At 40.3% G+C, this 22,101-nt stretch overlaps 1 protein-coding gene across 2 annotated transcripts; it reads left to right on the top strand.

Annotated features, from left to right (window-relative positions):
- Positions 1 to 3,961: 3,961 nt before the first annotated feature.
- hint3 (histidine triad nucleotide binding protein 3) lies at positions 3,962 to 21,808 on the top strand. 2 transcript variants are annotated; one of them, XM_072251560.1, is made up of 6 exons: positions 3,962 to 4,289; positions 8,801 to 8,918; positions 16,349 to 16,418; positions 17,335 to 17,461; positions 20,354 to 20,450; positions 21,128 to 21,808. In XM_072251560.1, exons 1-6 carry the CDS (start codon positions 3,981 to 3,983, stop codon positions 21,130 to 21,132), a joined length of 726 nt encoding a protein of 241 aa, XP_072107661.1. In that variant the 5' UTR covers positions 3,962 to 3,980; the 3' UTR covers positions 21,133 to 21,808. The 2 variants fall into 2 exon arrangements, with proteins under 2 accessions (XP_072107661.1, XP_072107662.1); XM_072251561.1 differs by lacking the exon at positions 20,354 to 20,450 and having other exon boundaries at positions 21,128 to 21,777.
- The last annotated feature ends 293 nt before the right edge of the window (positions 21,809 to 22,101 follow it).

Below are 22,101 nucleotides of genomic sequence, written 5' to 3'. Positions count from 1 at the left end.
TTGTGAGCAATATCGCAGGTTTGTGAGTGGAAGCCGTTCTGAAAGATCAGTCATTCTCGTTCTCTCTCTCCCTCCCCCCACATTGTCCATCGCCATGGCAACGATTACTGCGAACTGAACTGAACTGAACCTTGCGTCACCTTGAAACTGGTCATTTGCCCCTAGACAACGATAGAGCTTGATTGATCCTGTTATCTTAATTCTGTGTACATGTGAGTTTATCATTGCTGAACTGTTGCATTTATTATCCTTTCGAATACTGTGTTGCTCGTCTCTTTAATAAAACTTTCTTAGTTCTAGTAATCCAGACTCCAACTGAGTGATCCATTTCTGCTGGTTTGGCAACCCAGTTACGGGGTACGTAACACAAGGTATTACAGGAAAGATACTAGCATGGATAGAGGATTGGCTGATTGGCAGGAGGCAAACAGTAGGAATAAAGGGGGACTTTTCTGATTGGCTGCCGGTGACTAGTGGTGTTCTGCTTTTTTACACTGTATGTCAATGATTTGGATGATGGAATTGATGACTTTGTGGCCAAGTTTGCAGACAATACGAAGATAGGTGGAGGTGCAGAGAGGGTTGAGGAAACAGGGAGGCAGCAGAAGAACTTGGACAGATTAAGAAAATGGACAAAGAAGTGGCAGATGTTCGTACATGTTTGGTACAGCATTGTGGGCTGAAGGGCCTGTATTGTGTTGTAGGTTTTCTATCTTTCTATGATTTTATAGAATACAGTGTCTGGAAGTGTATGGTCATGCACCTTGGTAGAAGGAATAAAACAGACTATTTTCTAAATGAGGTGCAAGGGGACTTGGAGTCTTTGTGGAGGATTCGCTAAAGGTTGATTCTCAGGTTGAGTCGGAGGTGAGGAAGGCAAATGCAATGCTAGCATTCATTTTGAGGGGGCTAGAATATAAAAGCAGAGATGTAATGCAAAAGCTTTAAAAGGCGCTGATGAGGACTCTGAGTATTATGAGCAGTTTTGGGTCCCTCATTTAAGAAAGGATGTGCTGATATTGGAGAGGGTTCTGAGGAGATTCATGGAAATGATTCCAGGAAGGAAAGGTTTATCATATGCGGATGGCTCTGGAGCTTTACCGCTGGACTTTGAAAGAATGATGGGGTGGGGGGAATCTCATTGAAACCTATCAAATGCTGAAAGGCCTAGATAGAGTAGATGTGGAGAGATTGTTTCCTGTGGTGTGGGGAGTCTAGGATCAGAGGGCACCGTTTCAAAATAGACGGATGTCCAGTTAGAATGGAGATAAGGAATTTCTTTAGCCAGACGGTGGTGAATCTGTGGAATTTGTTGCCGCAGGTGGCTGTGGAGGCCAGCTCATTGAGTGTATTTCAGGCGGAGGTTGATAGGTTCTTGATTAGTCAGGGTGTGAAAGGTTATTGGGAGAAGGCAGCAGAATGGAGTTGAGAGGGAAATGGATCAGCCATGATGAAATGATGGTGCAGACTCGATGGGCCAAATGACCTAATTATGCTCCTGTGACTTATGGTCTTATAATTTAAATATGAAATTAATTACTTTGATAGAAAATTAGTGGAGAATCAATTCTAAAAGCAGCAAGATGAGAAAACGCTGCTACTCAGAGGGACTGGGCCATCCTTGAATGCAATCCTCAAAAAGGAAAAGTACATGTCAACATTTGTTATCAGCAAGTTAGAGTATAAAAGTCTTACTGCAATTATACAAGATTGGTAAGACCACAGGGGGAATACCGTGTACAGTTTTAATCCAAGAATTCACTAAACTACCTTCTCAAAACATTTTCCTATTATGAGTAGATAGACTGGGTTTCCATTCACTAGAATTTAGAAAATTAAAAGATGCAACCCGTTAAGGGCCTTGACTTAAATATATGACGGAAGGAATCTGGAAGTTTAGAATTAAGATGAAGCCAACTTTCATCAGAGTTGTGAACCTTTGGAGCCTTCTATTTCAATGGTCTGCGGATGCTCTTAAAGTACGTTTGAGCTAGCGATCAGATAAATTCAGATACGAGAATGGAGGGAAATGGAAAACGCGGGGGAGGAATTGCAGTGGATGATCAGTCGTAATCTATATGCTGCTCCTTGCTAAATGGCACCCTCCTACGCTTTCCCGATTACCTGATACACCTCCATGAAACGTCAATCATTAACTTTGCATTCGTTAGCAAGACCAAAGAGCTGATTGTGGACTTCAGAAAGGGTGGGACAAAGGAACACAAACCAATTCTCATAGAGAAACCAGAAATGGAGAGAGTGAGCAATTTCAAGTTCCTCAGTGTCAATATCTCTGAGGGCCTAATCTAGACGCAATATATTGATGCAGCTATAAAGAAGGCTATATTTCATTAGGAATTTGAGGAGATTGGGTTTGTCAACTGAAATACTTGAAAACCCTCAACAAATGTACAGTGGAGATTATTCTGACTGGCTGCATCACCCTCTGGTATTGAGGGTGGTTTGGGGGTTATTGCACAAAATCGAAGTAAATTGCAGACACTTATAAGATTACTTTGCTCCATATAATCCAAGATATCTTCAAGGAGTGGTGCCTAAGAAAGGTGAGGTCCATCATTAAGGACCCCCTCCACCCAGGGCATGCCCTCTTCTCATTCTGTTACCATCAGGAAGGACGTATAGAAGCCTGAAGGCACCCACTCAGCGATTCAGGAACAGCTTCTTCCCCGCAGCCATCTGATTTCAGAATGGACATTCAACCAGTGAACACTACCTCACTACTTTTATGTTATTTTTATGCACTACCTGTTTTAACTTAACTATTTAATCGACATATAATAGAATACTTGCTGTAATTCCATTTTCCTTTATTTATTCATCAGGTATTTCATTGTACTGCAAGTTAACAAATTTCACAACATATGCCGTGATATTAAACCTGATTCTGATTCAATAAATGCTGAAACTGCTGTTTTCTTTCTCATTCTGTTTTTAAAAATCTATTTCTTCTTTCTTTCACAATGCAAATAAATACAAGTTGTTGCATCTATCTTTACCCTTCCAGTAAATCAAATTAGGTTAGAATTGGGAGACGTCCCCCAGCTGCATATGCTGTAGCTGTGGACTTTTTCTTTGACCTCGACAAAAATAATGAAAAGAAATCCCCTTAAGTAAGAATAGTATGCACGCATCAGTTGCAAGAACAAGCGTCTGGTTTGTCCTTCATGACAAACAATCCAGACACTAATTGCTAAACGAGTTTGAAAATGTTGAGCATAGCAATGATATGTGTCGCAGAAGTAGTTGCACTATTTGATTCAATCAGTAAATGAAAATTTTAAAAGCTGAAATGTCGGACATCAGAAACACGAAGCTGGAAATACTCGGCTCTTCGTCATAACTAGACAGATACCTCATCCGTTCTGTTTCCGTATTCAGTCCATCTGGTGTTTTTAATCCATTCGAGCTACTCCGTTTTTTCTTCATCATAACCCTCTGGGCTTTTCAGCTTTATGAGCCTACCAGCCCAATCCTATCAATTGTCGTGAGCAGCACACACAAAATGCTGAAGGAACGCAGCAGGCCAGCCCAAACTGTTGTGATTTGCTTTAACTCCTCTACTGATTATGTTGCATGAAATCATAGTGTTTTTACAATTTTTAAATCTGGCGTTCATTTTGTATAATTTTCCATTGCAAGGGAGATATCCTATTTCAGGTACATGGATAAGCAACGTTTTGTGCCAAAAGCGGGCGAATAGAACTAGCTTAAATTGGGGATTTTGGTCAGCATGGACCAGTTGGGCCGAAGGGCATGTTTCTATGCTTATGACTCGATGACTTCAGAAATGTTAAAGCGCTGATGTGCAATAAGTACGAATAAACACCCAAGGAAGGCCAGGAAGATCCAGTGATTGAGACAATTGACTCTGAGCCGATCCAATTCTCGGGTGCGATTGATATGAATCGACGATATCGGAGTGCGATTGCCGCTAGTCGATGCTCTCGGATCGCGTTGTCATGGCGGCGGTAGCGGCGGCTGTTGACGCCCAGGTTTCGGCCTCGGGAGAGTCGCAGGCTCCCGATGTGGCCGGAAGGGAGTCCGTCAGCCCAACTCCAGCGCCCGCCTTGACACCCGTCGTGTCTTCGACCCCCGCACCATCCGGTACTCCGTTGCCAGGGACGGCCCCCGCCCCGAGAGATTCCGAGGATCCCGCCGCTTCCCCCGGTCGCACTTCGGCCCTGGCAGAGGCTGGGAGCAGCTTCGATAAAAAATGCATCTTCTGTAAAATCGGGAGTAAAGAGCAGCCGGCGGACCTGGTGCATTGGGTGAGGCGGCGGAGCTGTCCTCGGGGTGAAGGGAGGTCGGATGGCTTCCTCCCTGTTCAGTTTCATCACTCGGGCTGGGGAGTGGAGGGTGGCATGGAGATGGGGAGAAAGGGTTGATAGTGGTGAGGTTGATAGTTGATGTACTTTATTATGGAACTTAACATTGTTAATAACCATTCTGATTCTGTTCAAGTGCAGCACACTCGAAATCAAAGTTGAATCTTTTTCTTAAAACCACTCGAGACCCCAATCTCACACTGAAATAGAGTGGAAAGAAATTTAGAGAATGAGTTATTAACCAAACCAACCACAGCATATCTAATGTGCTGCAAGTTAAAACCACCTAAATGTACTACTACAATTATGGTCAATTATGCAATCTGTATGAGGGAAATGAATGAAGATAAGTGGGACTGAAATAAATGTACATTACTTTGTATTACCAATTTGAAAATGTGAGGAGAAAAAGAAGAGATAATTAAAATAAAAACTGCCAATACTGGAAATCAAATCGAGGAAAAAAAGAACAGAAAATACTTTAAACACTCAGCAGGTCACAGGCAGCATCTGTGGAAAGAAAGGTAACATTTCAGACTTGGGACTCTTCATTAAAACTGAGAAAAGAAGAAAAAGCAGATAGTTGGAATGGAAGCTTCTTCTGAAGTGACTGTTAGTAATGGACAAAAATATAGGTGCTATTTGGGCTATGTGAAAGTGATACTGATTTCACTACAATTGAAGTAGCTTACTTAAGATACTAAACATCATCACACACATTCTGCTAATTGAGTTAATGACAGCATAGTGTTATATGCTGGATGGTTTTGTAAAATATGTAGAAGTCTAATTTTGTGAGCATAGAAACATAGAAAACCTACAGGCCCTTTGGCCCACAAAGTTGTACCAAACATGTCCCTACCTTAGAAATTACTGGTAGCCCTCTATTTTTCCAAGCTCCATGTACCCATCCAAAAATCTCTTAAAAGACCCTATCGTATCTGCCTCCAGCACCATTGGTGGCAGCCCATTCCACACACCCACCACTCTCTGCGTGAAAAAAAATACCCCTGACATCTCCTCTGTACCTACTCCCCAGGACCTTAAACCTGTGTCCTCTTGTGGCAACCATTTCAGTCCTGGGAAAAAGCCTCTTGACTATCCACACGATCAATGCCTCTCAGCAAATTTGTAATGCAACATCCAATAAGAACATCAGATTTAAAATACTACTAATTTAACATAGCACAGTAGATATTTCAATGTGTTAATCAGTCGTTCCCAAAGTGGGCGACATCAAGCCCTGGTAGCAGTGGGAGTCTCTAAACGGGTGATAAAGATAAAGGGGTGCTCAGTAGCAAGTGGAGCAGCTGAGGGATTACAGGCTTATTTTAAGAAATTTATTACATCTTATAAGCATTGGATCATCAGTGCCCCATAAATGATTACAATTGCAGTGTAATCACTGCTAATCCACTGTTCTTTTAGACTTTGTTCGAACTGCATTATAGTTATTGAACAACAATGTGACACTTCTGTATTTGGCATATCATGATAAATCTGGACTGAAGGAATTTGTGTTACTTCCAGACCCAGCCCACGCATTATTGCTGTTCACTACTGTAGTACAGTGTTAGTACGATTCCCATACTCTAATCATGCAATGACAGAGTTCCTGTGAATTAAGGTACAGTGTTTAATGGGGTGAAGTTCAGAATCTGTCCTTTTGAATAGTCTTGACAGCATTTCTCTAGCCTATGGCCCAACTGAGATATTGCTGCCCCACATTATGTACTTTCAGGCAGAGTCTGTTTTTGCCTGAGATATGATGACATCATAACTTTCCCCTTTTTTGATCGCAGCACTTGAGGTTGGATTTAAACCAAAGCTGATTGACCATGGTTGTTAATCCATAATGAAAATGGCAGAAGCGGACCAAACAAAAAAGTGTAGAGTACCTGAAATAATGGATTTATACCAGTACTAAGCAACCAGTCACAGCTAACATGTCTGTTGTGTGATGATGTATGTTTTTTTTTCAAATGAAGCAATGAAACCGTCCAGGTTCCTTTAACATTTGAAGAGAATACTTACTGTCATTACACATCTGGTGTTTAGGGCAGCAATGAAAGTTCACAATCTCTGCCGGTGTTCAAGGCTTCCTTCATCACGTCAGAAGCTTCCTCTCGGTTTTCACTACGGTCAGTCACACAGGTCCAGAGTGGAGACAGAAATGCTGTCACACTCAGATGTAGAAGGATTCTTCATTGCTATTTCCATAACAATTTTGCTTTACTAGTCAAAGTTGTTAGCCCTGAGCTAAACCCCCAAACCTGGAGAACCGGTGGACCATTCTTAGTCTGGCCTCTACCTTTTGACCTGTTTTGGCATGTTTGACCCTACCAAGAGCCAAAGCATAAAGCTTTGATTCCACACAACATAGCTCTCTGGGTCATTGAGGCACACCAGTCTCCAAACGCAACAACAAGGTTGTGGTCTTCTTGGAGGATTTGAAGAGAATACACTCTCATAAATCAAATAAGAACCTGGTTTACCTTCAGTCACTTTGTAAAAACTTTCTGAAATGGAAAACACTTCAAAACATGTTTGCAAGCACTTCACACCAAAACAGTGATGGTTTGCGTGCCTCATACATTTCATTGCTATATCTGGAAAGCCCATACAATTGGAGAAGAACTGATTCTGCCAGCAGTAAGGGAGGTTCTGAGTATGGTTTTTCATAAGTCACCAGATCAAATAATTGAAGTGATTCAGCTCAGTGACAACTCTGTTCAAAGAAAAAATAGATAAAATGTCTGAGAATGTAAAATACACATTGTGTATCATATTTAGGACACCAGAATTTGCTCTTGCAGGTGGATGAGTCAACTTTGCCAGGCAATGAATCTTTGCTTCCTGGTTATATCCTCATCATACAAGGTGAAAGCATGGTCCAAGTTATTATTTTCAAGGGCACTTGAAACAGAAGTATTTTGGTTTGTTGAACAATTTTTCAAAGAAGGACATTCTGCTCACCATCATCATTACTTATGCAACATATAGGGCATTATCAATAAAAGGATGCCACCATGGGGTTATTACTTTCTTGAAAAAAGCTGTACCTAATGTTTACCGTTCACTGTGTAATTCACAGCATCTTGTCGCAAAAAGCGTAAGTGATCAGCTGTACAGATATTAAATACTATTATCTTAGAGGTAACTAAAATTAAGTTCCATTCTCTCAATTGTCGACTATTTTGAGAGCTTTGTATTGCGAATGATGAACAGTTTGAACACTTCCTGTTGCATACAGAAGTCAGATGTTTCTCAAAAGAAAACTACCTGAAACATGGCAATGCACTTTTTGAAACTGATAAAATTATTTGAAAACTCAAATGCTTCATTCAACGAACAACTTAAGAATATTAAGCATGACATTGCTTATCTGTTGCAATTATTCACAAAGTTTACTGAAATCAATCTTCAATTGCAAGGAAACTATGTGAATCTTATCAAAGTCAAATCAGTCATCTTCACATTTCTGTCCAAGTTAGCCCTATTTAAGTGCAACATCAGTCTTTGTGACCTTTTCCAATTTCTGAGCCTCTCTGAGTTGGAAGAGAAAGAAAGAATACAAGATGATCTTCAGGTATACTCTGCACACCTGGGTGAGCTGCATAAAGACATGACAGAAATTTCAGCAACTTCCCACTATCCAAATTCCAGATTGGTTAATAAATCCATTCCTAACACTGGTAATGAGGAATTAGCAGGAAGGATGGAGGAAGACTTGATCTCATTATGAAATGATTTGGCTGAAGCCAAGGTTCAAAAATCATTTCAAGACTTTTGGTTGCAGAAAGAAATTTCTGAACACTATATTGCACCTTGGAAAAAGGTCAAGATGTTCTCTATTACCTTTCCGACATAATTAGTGGAGCACAGTTTCATTGCAGTTGTCGACAACTTCTTTCAAAACAACAAAGCAGACTGCAAATTACTGAACACGGGGATCTGAGACTCCTGAGTGACATTTAGCCTGCCTGTCATTGCATCAAGCCCACCCATCTCAGTGAAATGTGATAAAGCAATAAAGTAGTGAATAATTGGACTGCTAATGTATGCTCTAAAATTGTTGATGGAAATTGTTTTACTGTAGTTAAATAAAGAAATAATTTTATTTGTAGCTTTATATAGATTTTGCAGTTATTTGTCACTGCTTTGAATTTGCAGTTCCTATTTTCTTTCACTATGCATCATAAATCAAAATTCTTTACAGTTTTAATGTAATTGCTGGAAAGAGAGAGAGGAGGCACTGGGGATGTAGTCTGGGAGCTAAAGAAGTTAATGAAAGTGAATTTGGGAAATCAGATATTGTGATTAGAATTCTGCATTTACCAAGTTCCGGGTCTGCTTAGTATCACATATAACACAAAATATCTCCTAATAATTATATCCTTAAAATAACATGCTGAGGTGTGAATATTTAAACCATTGCATTTTATTTTGTTCAGGATGAACAGTTTGCTTGTTTTCGGGACATCCGACCTGGTGCACCCCATCATTATCTTGTAGTGCCAAGGAAACATGTTGGAAATTGCAAATCTCTGAAAAAGGAACACATACCAATAGGTGAGATTGTGAAACAATTTTTTTAAAGAAATCAGAGGGACTTTTTTTTTGTTTTAAATCATATTCCAACTCTTTACAGTATCCTTTATCTGTTGAAAAGTTCTTGTAAAAACTTTGCAAATGCATAATGAAAGTTTTCCAAAAAAAAACTCTTTAACTTTTGACAGACCAATGACCCGGTTTAGATATAGAAACCTGGGTTAGGCAGCATCTCAGGAGAAAGACATTTTTTTTTAGTATTTCAAGTCAGTGATTTAGCAGATGGAATTCAGTGTAGGGAAGTGTATGGTCATGCACTTTGGTAAAAGGAATAAAAGTGTAGACTATTTTCTAAATGGGGAGCAAGTGCAGAAAGAGAGGTGCCAAGGGATTTGGAAGTCCTAGTGCAGAACTCCCTAAAGGTTAACTTGCAAGTTGAGTCAATGGTAAAGAAGACAAGTTGAGTCAATGGTAAAGAAGACAAATGTAATGTTAGCATTAATTGCCTAAGGACTAAAATATAAAAGAAAGTTGTAATGGTAAGAGGCTTTTTAAGTCATTGGTCAGACTGCATTTGGAGTATACGACCACTTTTAGGCCCCATATTTAAGAAAGGATGTGCTGGCAATGGAGAGGGTCCAGAGAAAGGTTTACGAGAATGACCCTGGAAATGAAAGGGTTAACATATGAAGCTCTGTATTCACTGGAGCTTAGAAAAATGAGGGGGGATATAATTGAAACCAACCAGTATTGAAAGTCTAGATAGAGATAGAGTAGACATGGAGAGGATATTTCCAGTAGTGGGAGAGTCTGGGACCAGAAGGCACAGCCTCAGAATAGGATATATCTTTTGCACAAAGATGAGGGGAATTTCTTTAGCCTGAGGGTGGTGAATGTAGAATTTATTGCCATAGACAGCTGTGAGTATATTTAAAGCAGAGGTTGATATGTACCTAATTAGTAAGGGTGTTGAAGCTTACAGGTCGAAGGCAGGGAAAATAAATCAGCTACGATTGAATGATGGAGCAGACTCGATGGGCTGAACTGCCTAATTTTACTCCTTTGTCTTATGGTCTTATTTTTTAGCAGAACTGAATAAAGTTGGGGATGAAACAACATGCTTTTCACTGGCTCTGGATGGAACACTGGCATTTAACTGTTGAGGTGACAGCATCCCAGATGTTTAGCCATTGAAATGACAAAATATCTGTTGTTTTCATGTGTGTTTTACAAATACAGACAGCCTGAAGTGATTGACAGCAGGTTACATTATATCTGAGGACACAATCCCTTAAACTGCAGACCCCTCTTGGATTCTGTGGCGGGTTAGTCGGTGCAGCATTTGAGACCTCCAAGTTTCATTTAGGATTGTAGCGATGTATTGTAAGGCAAGCTCCTTTTTGTTTTTAAATTATTTGTGATTAAATTAGCATTTTTCATTTCTAATGTTTTCATATAATTTCATTATAGTGTGAAGATTATGATAGAACAAGAGAGGGGAGGGGTAAGCAGTATTACAATGTCTTTTGGGTATCTTTTTTTAACTCAGAGAGTGGCAAGTCCATGATGATAGTAATTATGGGGTCTTGTTGATAAGTGAAGGAGGAACTACAGAGAGATCTTGATCGGTTAGGGAGATGGGCAGAGGAATGGCAAATGGATTTCAACCTAGATAAATATGAGGTGATACAATTAAAGCAGAGATGGATTCATACAAGGATTGGAGGGCACTGGGACCTGGAGTGCAAGGGCATGGTTCACTGAAAATGGTAACGTAAGTAGACAGGGTAGTAAAGGCGGTGTTTAGCGTGATGGCCTCCTTTGGTCAGGGCATCGAGTTTAGGAGTAAGGACATTATGTTGCATTTACACAAATCATTGGTGAGGCCACACTTGAAATACAGTGTACAGTTTAGGTCACCCTAAGAAAAACATGGTCAAGCTGGAGGTTTGCGAAAATGCTGTCTGGACTAGAGGGCCAGAGTTATAGGAAGAGGGTGGCTATGCTGGATCTTTATTCCTTGGAGTACAGGAGAATGAGGTATAACCACATCAAGGTTTATCATGAAAAGTATTGATAGGGTGAACAGTCATCATATTTTCCCCAGGGTTGGAGAGCCCAAAACTAGAGGGAACAGATACAAAATAAGTGTGGAAAAGTTTAAAAAAGATTGAGCGGTAACTTCTTTATACAGAGGGTAGTGCGTAACTCAAATGAGCTGCCAAAGGAAGTGGCTGAGGCAGAGACAACTGCAAAATTTAAGAGATGTTTGGGTAGATACATGGACGGGAGGGACTTGGAGAATTATGGGCCAAATGCAGGCGGCTAGGACTAGCAGAGAGGATGCTGTGGTCAGCATGGACCATCTGGGCCAAAGGGTCTGTGCTGTATTACTCTGTACCTGGAATGCATCACCTAAGACAGTGGTGCAAGCAGAGTTACTAAGAGCATTTAGGAAGTATTCTGATGAACAGTTGAAAGACCTAGGCAGAGAAAGCTGTGGGACAAGTGCTAGAAAATGGGATTGATATGGATTGGTGCCCATTGGTCAAGAGTGGATGTGCTAGGCTGAATGGCCTTTTCCATATTATATAATTATCGCTCTTAGTAGTTTTTGAATGCCTCATTGTGAGAAACATTTATGAACTAATAGAAAATCTTCTTGGCTTTAACAGTCAATAAAGTTGGGGCAAGAGGTTTCCTGACTCTTGAAATTCTTGGAGTTTTAGGAAAGGGGCTTTCTTATGCGTCATTGGCAGTTCTGCAGATTTAGATAGGCTGGAGGCTGCATTGATTAGTATGGTCATCAGGACTAGGTTAGTATGGTCATAGGACATCCAGGGATGATGATTCTATGAGATGAAACTTGGCTAGCTGGATTCAGCTCAACATGTTTTATGAAGGAGAGGAAAAGTGGAAGGAAGATGGGTCGAGTACAAGAGGCAGTGATTGTGTGAAAGGTATGAATGAATAAACTACAAAAGTGTTAATGGAGTAAGATGAAAGAAGGTGCTAAAGAGATGATCTGAAGTTTTTCCTGTATATATCCACCTGACCATAAGACATAGGAGCAGAATTGTAGGCATTTTAGCTCATCAAGTCCACTCTGCCATAACTGATCCCAGGTTCCATTTGCCTCCATACTCCTGCCCTCTCATCATATCCCTTGATGTCTCAACCAATCAGGAAACTATCAACTTTTGCTTTGAATACACCCACGGACTTGGCCTCCACTGCAGTTTGTGGCAAAGCATTCCACAAATTCACCACTCTTTGACTTAAAAAAAATCCTCCTTACTTCTACTCTAAAGAAGCCCCTCAATTTTGAGGCTGTGCCCTCTAGTTCTGAACATCCTCCACATCCACCTTATCTAGTCCTTTTAACATTCGGTAGGTTTCAATGAGATCCCCACGCATTCTTTTAAATTCCAGTGAGTACAGACCCAAGGCTGCCAAACACTCCTTATATGTTAACTCTTTTATTCCCAAAATCATCCTCATGAACCTCTTCTGGACTCTCTCCAATGACAATACATCGTTACTGAGCTATGAGGCCCTAAACTGTTGACAATACTCCAAGTGCGGCCTGACTACTGTCTCATAAAGCTTCAGCATTATCTCCTTATTTTTATATTCGATTCCCCTTGAAATAAATGCCAACATTGCATTTTAGATTAGATTAGATTAGATTATGAGGACACTCAGTTCTCGTTTATTGTCATTTAGAAATGCATGCATTAAGAAATGATACAATGTTCCTCCAGTATGATATCACAGAAACACAGGACAGACCATGACTAAAACTGACAAAAACCACATAATTATAACATATAGTTACAACAGTGCAAAGCAATACCGTAATTTGATAAAGAGCAGACCATGGGCACAGTAAAAAAAGTCTCAAAGTCCCGATAGCCTCATCATCTCACGCAGACGGTAGAAGGGAGAAACTCTCCCTGCCATGAACCTCCAGTGCCGCAAACTTGCCGATGCAGCACCTGGAAGCACCTGACCACAGCTGACTCTTTCAGTCCATCTGAAAACTTCGAGCCTCTGACACCGAGCACCATCTCTGCTGAGCGTTTCGGCCCCGCCCCGGCCGCCAAGCAACGAGCAAAGCCAAGGACTCGGGGCCTTCCCCTCTGGAGATTCTGGATCACACAGTCGCAGTGGCAGCGAAACAGGCATTTCAGAAGTTTCACCAGATGTTCCTCCGTGCTCTCACGTCTGTTTCCATCAAATCAGGATTGTTCACGACACCCTACTTGACAAATAACAGATATTCATCACTGTGCGCTGTGTCGTGCCGCCATCTTCTCCTTCATTTGTCTTCCTTACCACAGACTCAACCTGTGAATTAGCCTGGGAGCCTTGCACTAGGACTCCGAAGTCCCTTTGCACCTTTAATGTTTGTATTTTCTTCCCATTTAGATAATAGTCTGCACTATTGTTCCCTTTACCAAAATGCATTATCATACATTTTCCAACACTGTATTTCATCTGCCACTTTTCTGTCCATTCTTCCAATTTGTCTAAGTCCTGCTGTAATCGCATTGCTTCCTCAGCACTACCTGCTCCTCCACCCACTTTCGTATCATCCGCAAACTTTGCAACAGAACCATCAATTCCACTACCTAAATCATTGACAAACCATGTGGAAAGCAGTGGCCTCAATACTGACCCCTGAGGAACACCACTAGTCACTGGCAGCCAACCAGAAAAGGCCCCCTTTATTCCCATTTGCTGCCTCCTGCCTGTCAGCCTGTCGGATTTGTCAGGCAAGATTTCCCTTTACAGAAAACATGCTGAATTTGATTTATTTTATCATTAGTCTCCAAGTACCCTGTAACCTCATCCTTAATAATGGATTCCAACACTTTCCCAACCACTGAGGTTAGGCCAAGCGGCCTATAATTTCCTCTCTTTTGCTTTCTCCCTTCTTAAAGAGTGGAGTGACATTTGCAATTTTCCAGTCCTCTGGGATCAGGCCGGAATCATGTGATTCTTGAAAGATCATGACCAATGCATCCATTATCTCTTCAGCAACCTCTTTCAGGACTCTGAGCTGTAGTCTATCTGGTTCAGGTGACTTATGCACCTTAAGACCTTTCAGTTTGACTAATATTGCAAACTGCCTAGACTTGCTGAGTATTCTTGCAGTTCCTGTTTGCATTTCTGATTTCCAATATTTGCGGGATTGATTTTAACCATTCATTGATTGATTACCAATGTTTTTGATTACCAGAAGTTTCTTTAGATACATAAAAGTGTAAAAGAGAAGCAAGAGTGGATATCGGACTACTGGAAAACAATGCTGAAGAGGTAGTAATGGGGTGCAAGGAAATGGCAGATGAACTGAACAAGCATTTTGCATCAGTCTTCACTGTGGAAGACACTAACAGCATGGTGGAAGTTCCAGGTGTCAGGGATCATGAAGTATGTGAAGTTACCACTACTAGAGAGAAAACTCTTGAGAAACTGAAAGGTCTGAAGGTAGATGGTGTACACCGCAGGGTTCTGAAAGAGGTGGCTGGAGTGATTACGGATCTTTCAAGTATCACTAGATTCTGGAATGGTTCCACAAGACTGGAAAATTGTAAATGTCACTGCATTCTTCAAGAAGGGAGAGAGGCAAAAGAAAGGAGAGGAAATCATAGGCCAATTAGTTTGACCTCAGTGGTTGGGAAGATGTTGGAGTCAATTGTTAAGGATGTGGTTTCTGAGTATCTGGAGGCACATGATAAAATAGGCCGCAGTCAGCATGGTTTTCTCAAGGGAAAATCTTGTCTGGCAAATCTGTTGGAATTCTTTGAAGAATTAACAAGCGGAAGCGACAAAGGAAAATCAGTTGATGTTGCATACTTGGATTTTCAGAAGGCTTTTGACAAGGTGCCATATATGAGGCTGCTTAACAAGATAAGAGCCCGTGGTATTACAGGAAAGATTCTAGCATGGATAAAGCAGTGGCTGAATGGCAGGAGAAAAGAGTGGGAATAAAGGAAGTGCTTTCTGGTTAGTGATCGATGACTAGTGGTGTTCCACAGGGGTCTGTGTTGGAATGATTCTTTTTACATTATATGTCAATGATTTGGACGATGGAATTGATGGCTTTGTTGCAAAGTTTACAGATGATATGAAGATAGTTGGAGGAGCAGGTAATTTTGAGGAAGTAGAGAGGCTACAGAAGGACTTACAACAATTAGGAGAACGGGCAAAGAAGTGGCAGATGGAATATAGTGTCGGGATTTGTCTGGTCATGCACTTTGGTAGAAGAAATGAAAGGGTTGACTGTTGTCTAAATGGAGAGAAAATACAAAAAACTGAGGCGCAAGGGGAGTTGGGAGACCTTGTGCAGGATTCCCTAAAAGTTAATTTGCAGGTTGATACTGTTGTGGGGAAAGCAAATGTGATGTTAGCATTCAATTCGAGAGGACTAGAATATAAAGCACTGATGATGCCTCACTTGGAGCATTGTGAGTAATTTTGGGCCCCTTATCTTAGAAAGCATGTGCTGAAACTGGAGAAGTTCAAAGAAGGTTCATGAAAATGATTCCAGGATTGAAAGGCTTGTCATACAAAGAGCATTTGATGGCTCTGGGCCTGTATTCACTAGAATTCAGAAGAATGAGGGGTGACCTCATTGAAACCTGTCAAATGGTGAAAGACCTTGATAGAGTGGATGTGGAGAGGAAGTTTCCTTTGGTGGGAGAGTTAAGACCAGAGGACATAGCCTCAGAATAGAGGGGTGTCCTTCTAAAATGGAGATGAGGAGGAATTTTTTTTTAAGAGGGAGAGTGGTGAATCTGGTAGCAGTGGATGCCAAGTCTTAACGTATATTTAAGGCAGAGGTTGATAGATTCTTGATTGGTCAGGGCATGAAGGGCTACCGAGAGAAAGCAGGAGTTTGGGGTTAAGAGGGAAAATGGATCAGCCATGATGAAATGGTGGAGAAGACTTGATGGCCCAAATGGCCTAATTCTGCTTGTATACCTTATAGTCTTATGGTTTTTCTCTGTTTACCACTGGGATTACTCAGTACCAGCATTGGTAACTATGTTGTATGTTTACCAACCACAACAAAACTATAAATGGAAATATTTGACAGATCAAGCAGCATATCTTTGCAATTTAACCAACTCATTTATTACTTTCTCAGTCCTAGTGAAGAGTTCACAACCTGAAATGTTAACTGTTATTGTTTGCACAGATGCTGTCTGATCTGCTGAGCTTTTTCTGCACACCACATGTATGCGACTTTTACTAGTTAGATATAGTAGAAAGCCCATGTATCACCATTACAATGCAGTGATAACTGGCAGGTAAAATGAGAGAAGTCAATGATTGTAAAACCACAAATTTAGATGGCTTTAAATTACCTGTGTCCATTTTGTAAGTTTATTTTGATTTGTTGGAGAATTTTTTATGTTGTAAAATTCTGCTTTGATAAACAGTTGAAGCGATGGTGACTGTTGGGAAAAATGTACTCCTTCAAAATGGCATAGACGATCTGTCCGATGTGAGGTATGTACACTATTGTAGAAATTGACTGCTTGTATGCCAATAATTTTATTCCAAAGAAATTATAGTTAGGATGTATGTTAGTTTTGAGAAGCAATGAACTTTATAGCAGTTGTCAAGAAAGGCATGAATAGCATTTAGACTAACTAAAATGACAAATTACTATGCAACATTAAATGAATCACGATTTTATGAAATTTATTGGTGGTTCATCTTTTAAAATGGTTCATTATTTTGTATTGCTGCAAAACAAATTAGAATGCTTGAATTTAAATTTAATCTAACATTGCATTGTTGAGGGAAGGTGACATACAATGGCTGGGTAGGTTACTTTGTGAATATGCACTTGTGGCTGGCGTTTTTCCAGTTTGTGGTAATGTGACAGATCCCCTCTGTCAACATCTAGTCAGAGCTGCCCTCAATGTCGAAACATGGAGAGTTAGAAAATTTAAGATATCCTGATGCCACATTACTTTTGTGCAAGCAACACACATCAAAGTTGCTGGTGAACGCAGCAGGCCAGGCAGCATCTCTAGGAAGAGGTACAGTCGATGTTTCAGGCTGAGACCCTTCGTCCTGACTGTACCTCTTCCTAGAGATGCTGCCTGGCCTGCTGCGTTCACCAGCAACTTTGCTGTGTGTTGCTTGTATTTCCAGCATCTGCAGAATTCCTGTTGTTTACTTTTGTGCATCTTCAATTTTGCTGTAAATATTAAGGCACATTTTCTCCAACTTGGATTGAATTATTTTTATCCACTGCTGTACTTTGAAAACATTAAGTTAAAAATAAACATTGTTTAAATTTAATATTTAGGTTTCATCTAACTGACCTAATTAATTTTTTTATTGAAGCTTTGTTGCTGAGATTTTTGTGAAACTTATGTTGAGTATAGTTACTTAATTCTGGGTTTTTTTGCAGGCTTGGCTTTCACTGGCCACCATTTTGCTCAGTAGCTCATCTACACTTGCATGTACTAGCTCCAGCTAGTCAGATGGGATTTATATCAAGAATGATGTATAGAGCAAATTCTTACTGGTTTATCACAGTGAGTATTTTGTTTTCATTTGATGAATAATAATGTTGTAAGTGAAAATGCAAATCATTTCTCTCTGAGTTGTTTACTAACATAGTTAGTAACATAACTGCTCGTCTGGTTACTAACATAGTAGCATAACTGCTCGTCTGGTTACTAACATGGTTAGTAACATAGATAATCCTTGGTTGTTATAAGAAAGATGGACACACAAAGATTCATTTTAACACTCCTGGGATTGGAAGATAAATTGGGCAGGCACTCTTCCCTCTTGTTATTGAACTCATGCCGAAAGTATACTTTGAGTCTGCTATAATTGTTCAGTTCTAAAGTTAGTTTTAATTAATTGACTACATTGATCCAAAGTTTTGTGTTACAGTACATGAAAGGTATATGTCATGGGTTTAAATTATTTGAAGATTTTGTTTTACGTTGAAGATTGCTTGGGATTGTCCCTGGTTAGCAGGCCATTCAATTCAATAATTCGTAAGCATCTGAAAATAATCACAGCACCTTGATTATCAGAGCCTATCCTACCAGATCTTTTTTGAACAAGCTGCCCAATTTACTCCTAAACACCCAGTGTTTATCCCAAGATTCTGCACTTCTCTTCGGGGTCCAAATGTCCAGTATTTGGATTGCTGTATTAGAATATTTTAACTAAATCATTCCATGTAGTGTGGATACTTAAGCACTTCAAGATACATGTTTATTTATCATGTAAAGATCGAACCATACTAAGTGAAATGTGCCATTTGCATTAATATGGGTATGCTGGGGGCAGTAAGTGTCGCCACCCATTTGGGTGCCAACATAGCATGCCCAGCAGAACGACAAAACAGAACACAACAAACAACAAAAGAAAAACAATCCCCATTCTTCCCTCCCATGCACGCGCACACACACAGCCCTTAACCCCAACACCCCAAGACAGGCTGTCTTCTTTGACCTCCACCCTCGATCAGACTCACACACACATACGTTGGGCCTTCAATAACCCCAGAGCACTCATGGACCCGGGGTTCTGGCCGATGGGCCTCTATTTCTGCACTACTGATTTGGCCCTCCTCATCAACCATAGGACTCGAACTCTGGCCTCCCTGATGCCAGGACCCTGAACATTAGGCCTCGAACTCTGGTTTCACCGATTCACAATCCTAGTGGATCATCGGACCTCATTGCTCCTGCTTGCACAGAACTCCAACTCAGGAACCCCAACTCCTGAACCCGCTGGCAACTTGCCACCATCTTTCATCCACGCTAGTCTGCCAGTCTGACATATGGCTGAACATTCCAAATGTCCCGCATTGCATGACCGTCCTTCAAAGATTCAAAAGTACTTTTATTACCAATGTATACATTATACAACCTTGAGTTTCATCTCCGAACAGGCAGCCACAAGACAAAGAAACCCAAAACAACCCATATATTAAAAAGAGACCATTGAACACCCAATGTGCTGTGAAAAAACAAACTTGCAATCAAATAGCGTTCTGAACTAAAGTCCACAGGAGTCCCATAGTTCAGCGCACAGCCGAGCAAACCTCATGGAGCAGCAATCTAAAGCTTGCCTCGGGCCCCGTCACCCTGACCTTTTCAATCTGGTTCAGCGCCGAAATCCTTGTCCAAACATCAGGTTCAATTATCTTGATATGCCGTGGGGCCAGGACCCCCCTGCTTTGAGTTGGCCTGTAACCGACACTTCTGATCTGCCATGGCACTTAAATCTCTGTACAAACATCAGGTTCAGTCACCTCGATACGCTCTGGGGCCAGGACCCCACCACTTCGATTCAGTCCTATGCTTAAATCACCACACAAACATCGAGTTCAGTCGAATCTGAATGCTCTGGTGCTTAGACCCCATCACCTCAATTCGGCTTGTACCCGACCTTTCTGATTCATCACGGCAATAAAGTCTCCATCCAAACATCAAGGTCAGTTGAATCGGTATGCTCTGGTGCCAGAACTTTACTGTCTCGATTTGGCCTTTGGAATGTCGTTTAAAATGATTGAACTTCGGGTCCTCCTCGCTCTGCCCAATGAAGCAGTGGAGGCTACCTCAGTAAATATATTTAAGACAAGGTTGGATAGATTTTTGCATAGTAGGGGAAATTAAGGGTTATGGGGAAAAGACAGGTAGGTGGAAATGAGTCCATGTTCAGGTTAACCGTGACCTTACTGAATGGCAGAGCAGGCTCGACGGGCCAGATGGCCGACTCCTGATCCTATTTCTTATGTTCTTGGTGATAGGCCTGCTGCTTCAGCTTGCCTCGGTTCTGCCACATAGAATTGCCTTCAAGCTCAAAGGGAAGCTGTAGACTATTACTTGCAATGACCATTTGCCAGAATAAGTGTGATGAACAATATACTTAGTTTTTCCTGTCGCCAGCCAGAAGTTGCTGAAGTTTATGAGCGCCATCTTAAACTAGAATCTTCGTACACAGAATGAAGACTCCTGACTCCATTCAGGCCTCTCAATTCCCCCATATCCCTGTCCCTAGATCTTAACCTGACCCCTAACTCCCTAACCCCCAAAACACTAAAAAACTGCTAAAACTGAGCCATGACCTGAAGAGAATGTAGCTCAGCACCATCTTGAACATTGTTCGTTAGTGTACAGTGGATCCAGACAAGTTAACAGGAAAATAATTTACCCAGATCTATCCAGATAAAGAACTGCTTTTCTTTAGTGTACAAACTGTTGATGAGAGCTAATGAGTTTTCTTCACTCAGAAGGCAACATTGTTATTAACCATTTAGCATTTAGGTTGATGTACTGTAAATACCTGTATTAAAATTATTAAACTCTAGTGGATTCTTTTTTATGGAAGTATTTGATCTAATCTGGTGTGATTCAATGTTAACTAAATGCTCATCAAGTGGAACCTTTGTTCATATCTAGGAATGCCAGGCTCTGCACATCTCTGTCCCTGCAAAGAGAATATATGGAAATCATCTCAAGTCCCAATACTTCAGAGAAACTAAAGTTTTAGAATCAGGTTGTGAAATTTGTTATTTTTCAGCAGAGGTGCAAAAAATACTATAAATTGCAAAATAAATAAATAGTGCAATTAAGTATTTATAGAATAATTTATATTGTCCTTTGAAAGGAAGTTTTGGACTGGATCAAAATAATCTTCCCATGTATTTTGTCCAAGAGTTTTATTTTAAGAAATGTTTCTCTACTTCCCTCTTAAAATGATTGGCCCCTTACATCTATTTATTTGAACTGTCATATCCATTTGTACAAAGTACCGTCAGTCCGTGCACCCTCCCAGTAAGGTTTAGCTGTTGGGCCACAGTGAACCATTTATCTGGCTTTAGGGCTTGTTTTGTAAATTTGGTTTGTATTTCCTAATGTTCAGAATTTCAGAAATGATCAGATTGAGGTTTTGATTAAACCTGGATAAATAGCTGTGAGGAATGGATCAGCCAAGGATAAATTGTCCAAAGATCTATTGTCTGTTTAACTTATCCTTGGCTGATCATTATCTCAGCTCTATTTAAGCAAATTCAATCAAGACTTCAATTAGATAAATAGTGCTAAGGTATTGATTAACCACAGTCTAAATGAAAGAACCTGGCTGAATAGCTAGTTCTGTTTCTATTACTGCTTACTTCTAGGGATTGCTAACAAATATTAAAGTCTCACCACAATGTTTTTCTCCTCTCTAAGGATGAACAGTTGCTTGAAAAGCTTAAGACTCTCCCAGGTGATTCCAGTGGAAACTAAACAATTGAAGACCAGGGTGTAGATCCAGAAGTTCTTTCTATTTCAAGACTATAATTGTTCTTTAACCTGATCCAACTTTTGGTTTAATCAAATAGCATTAAGAGGTGATAATTCTATCTGAAAAATGTCATTTAATATGTTCCTGAATACTTGATGTTTTAATACACTATGAATTATATGAATGGCTTCAAGTCCATTTAACTCAATCCGAAGTTGAATGCATAGAAATTCATAAATAGTTAACTAAATCTGACAGCATGCAATTGGTTGTAACCCAAAATGGAAAGACTGAAGAACTTTAATTAAATATACAAATGTTCTTACACAACTTATCTTACATTTTGTTTAACATTTAATTGCACTGGCATCAATACAACTTTTGTTGTAAATGTTTCAATGTGCATCAAGTATTTAATTTGAATCTGTATATATAGAATGGAAGTCTCGCCAGACTTTAAGGTAATTTTGACAATTGTATTCCCGGTTGAACAGTTCAACTTATAAGATTGCACAGGCACAGAACAATCTTTCTCTGCTTGTAATTTATAAACAATGCAAGTTAAAATTGAATGTCCAATGTGTCATTGAGTTAAGAATTGTTTATGACTTATTGAATTAATTTATATATGAAAATATACAAATATAATGAATCACATTATGACAGCTGGTGATGGTTTCCAGCATGCATAGCCACAAAACATTTGTATTATAAGGAAATGCAATCCATTCTAAGTGCACTCTTAAAAAAAGGTTAAAATCTGTTCCTCAACTGATTGGAAAAAACATTTGGAAAACTGTTAAGTTGGTGGAGAAGGGAAGGGTGAAAACAGCAACCACTTTGACCTCCCCAATCTGCTAATCACTCTCCTCATCTGTATCCTCCCATCACCTGCCAGCTCTTGCCTCAGCTCTTCCCC

The sequence above is a fragment of the Mobula birostris genome, chromosome 2 (genome assembly GCF_030028105.1).
Source record: "Mobula birostris isolate sMobBir1 chromosome 2, sMobBir1.hap1, whole genome shotgun sequence".
Lineage (NCBI taxonomy): Eukaryota > Metazoa > Chordata > Chondrichthyes > Myliobatiformes > Myliobatidae > Mobula > Mobula birostris.
Note: the sequence above shows the minus strand (reverse complement) of the source record. Positions and strands in the feature narration are given on the sequence as shown.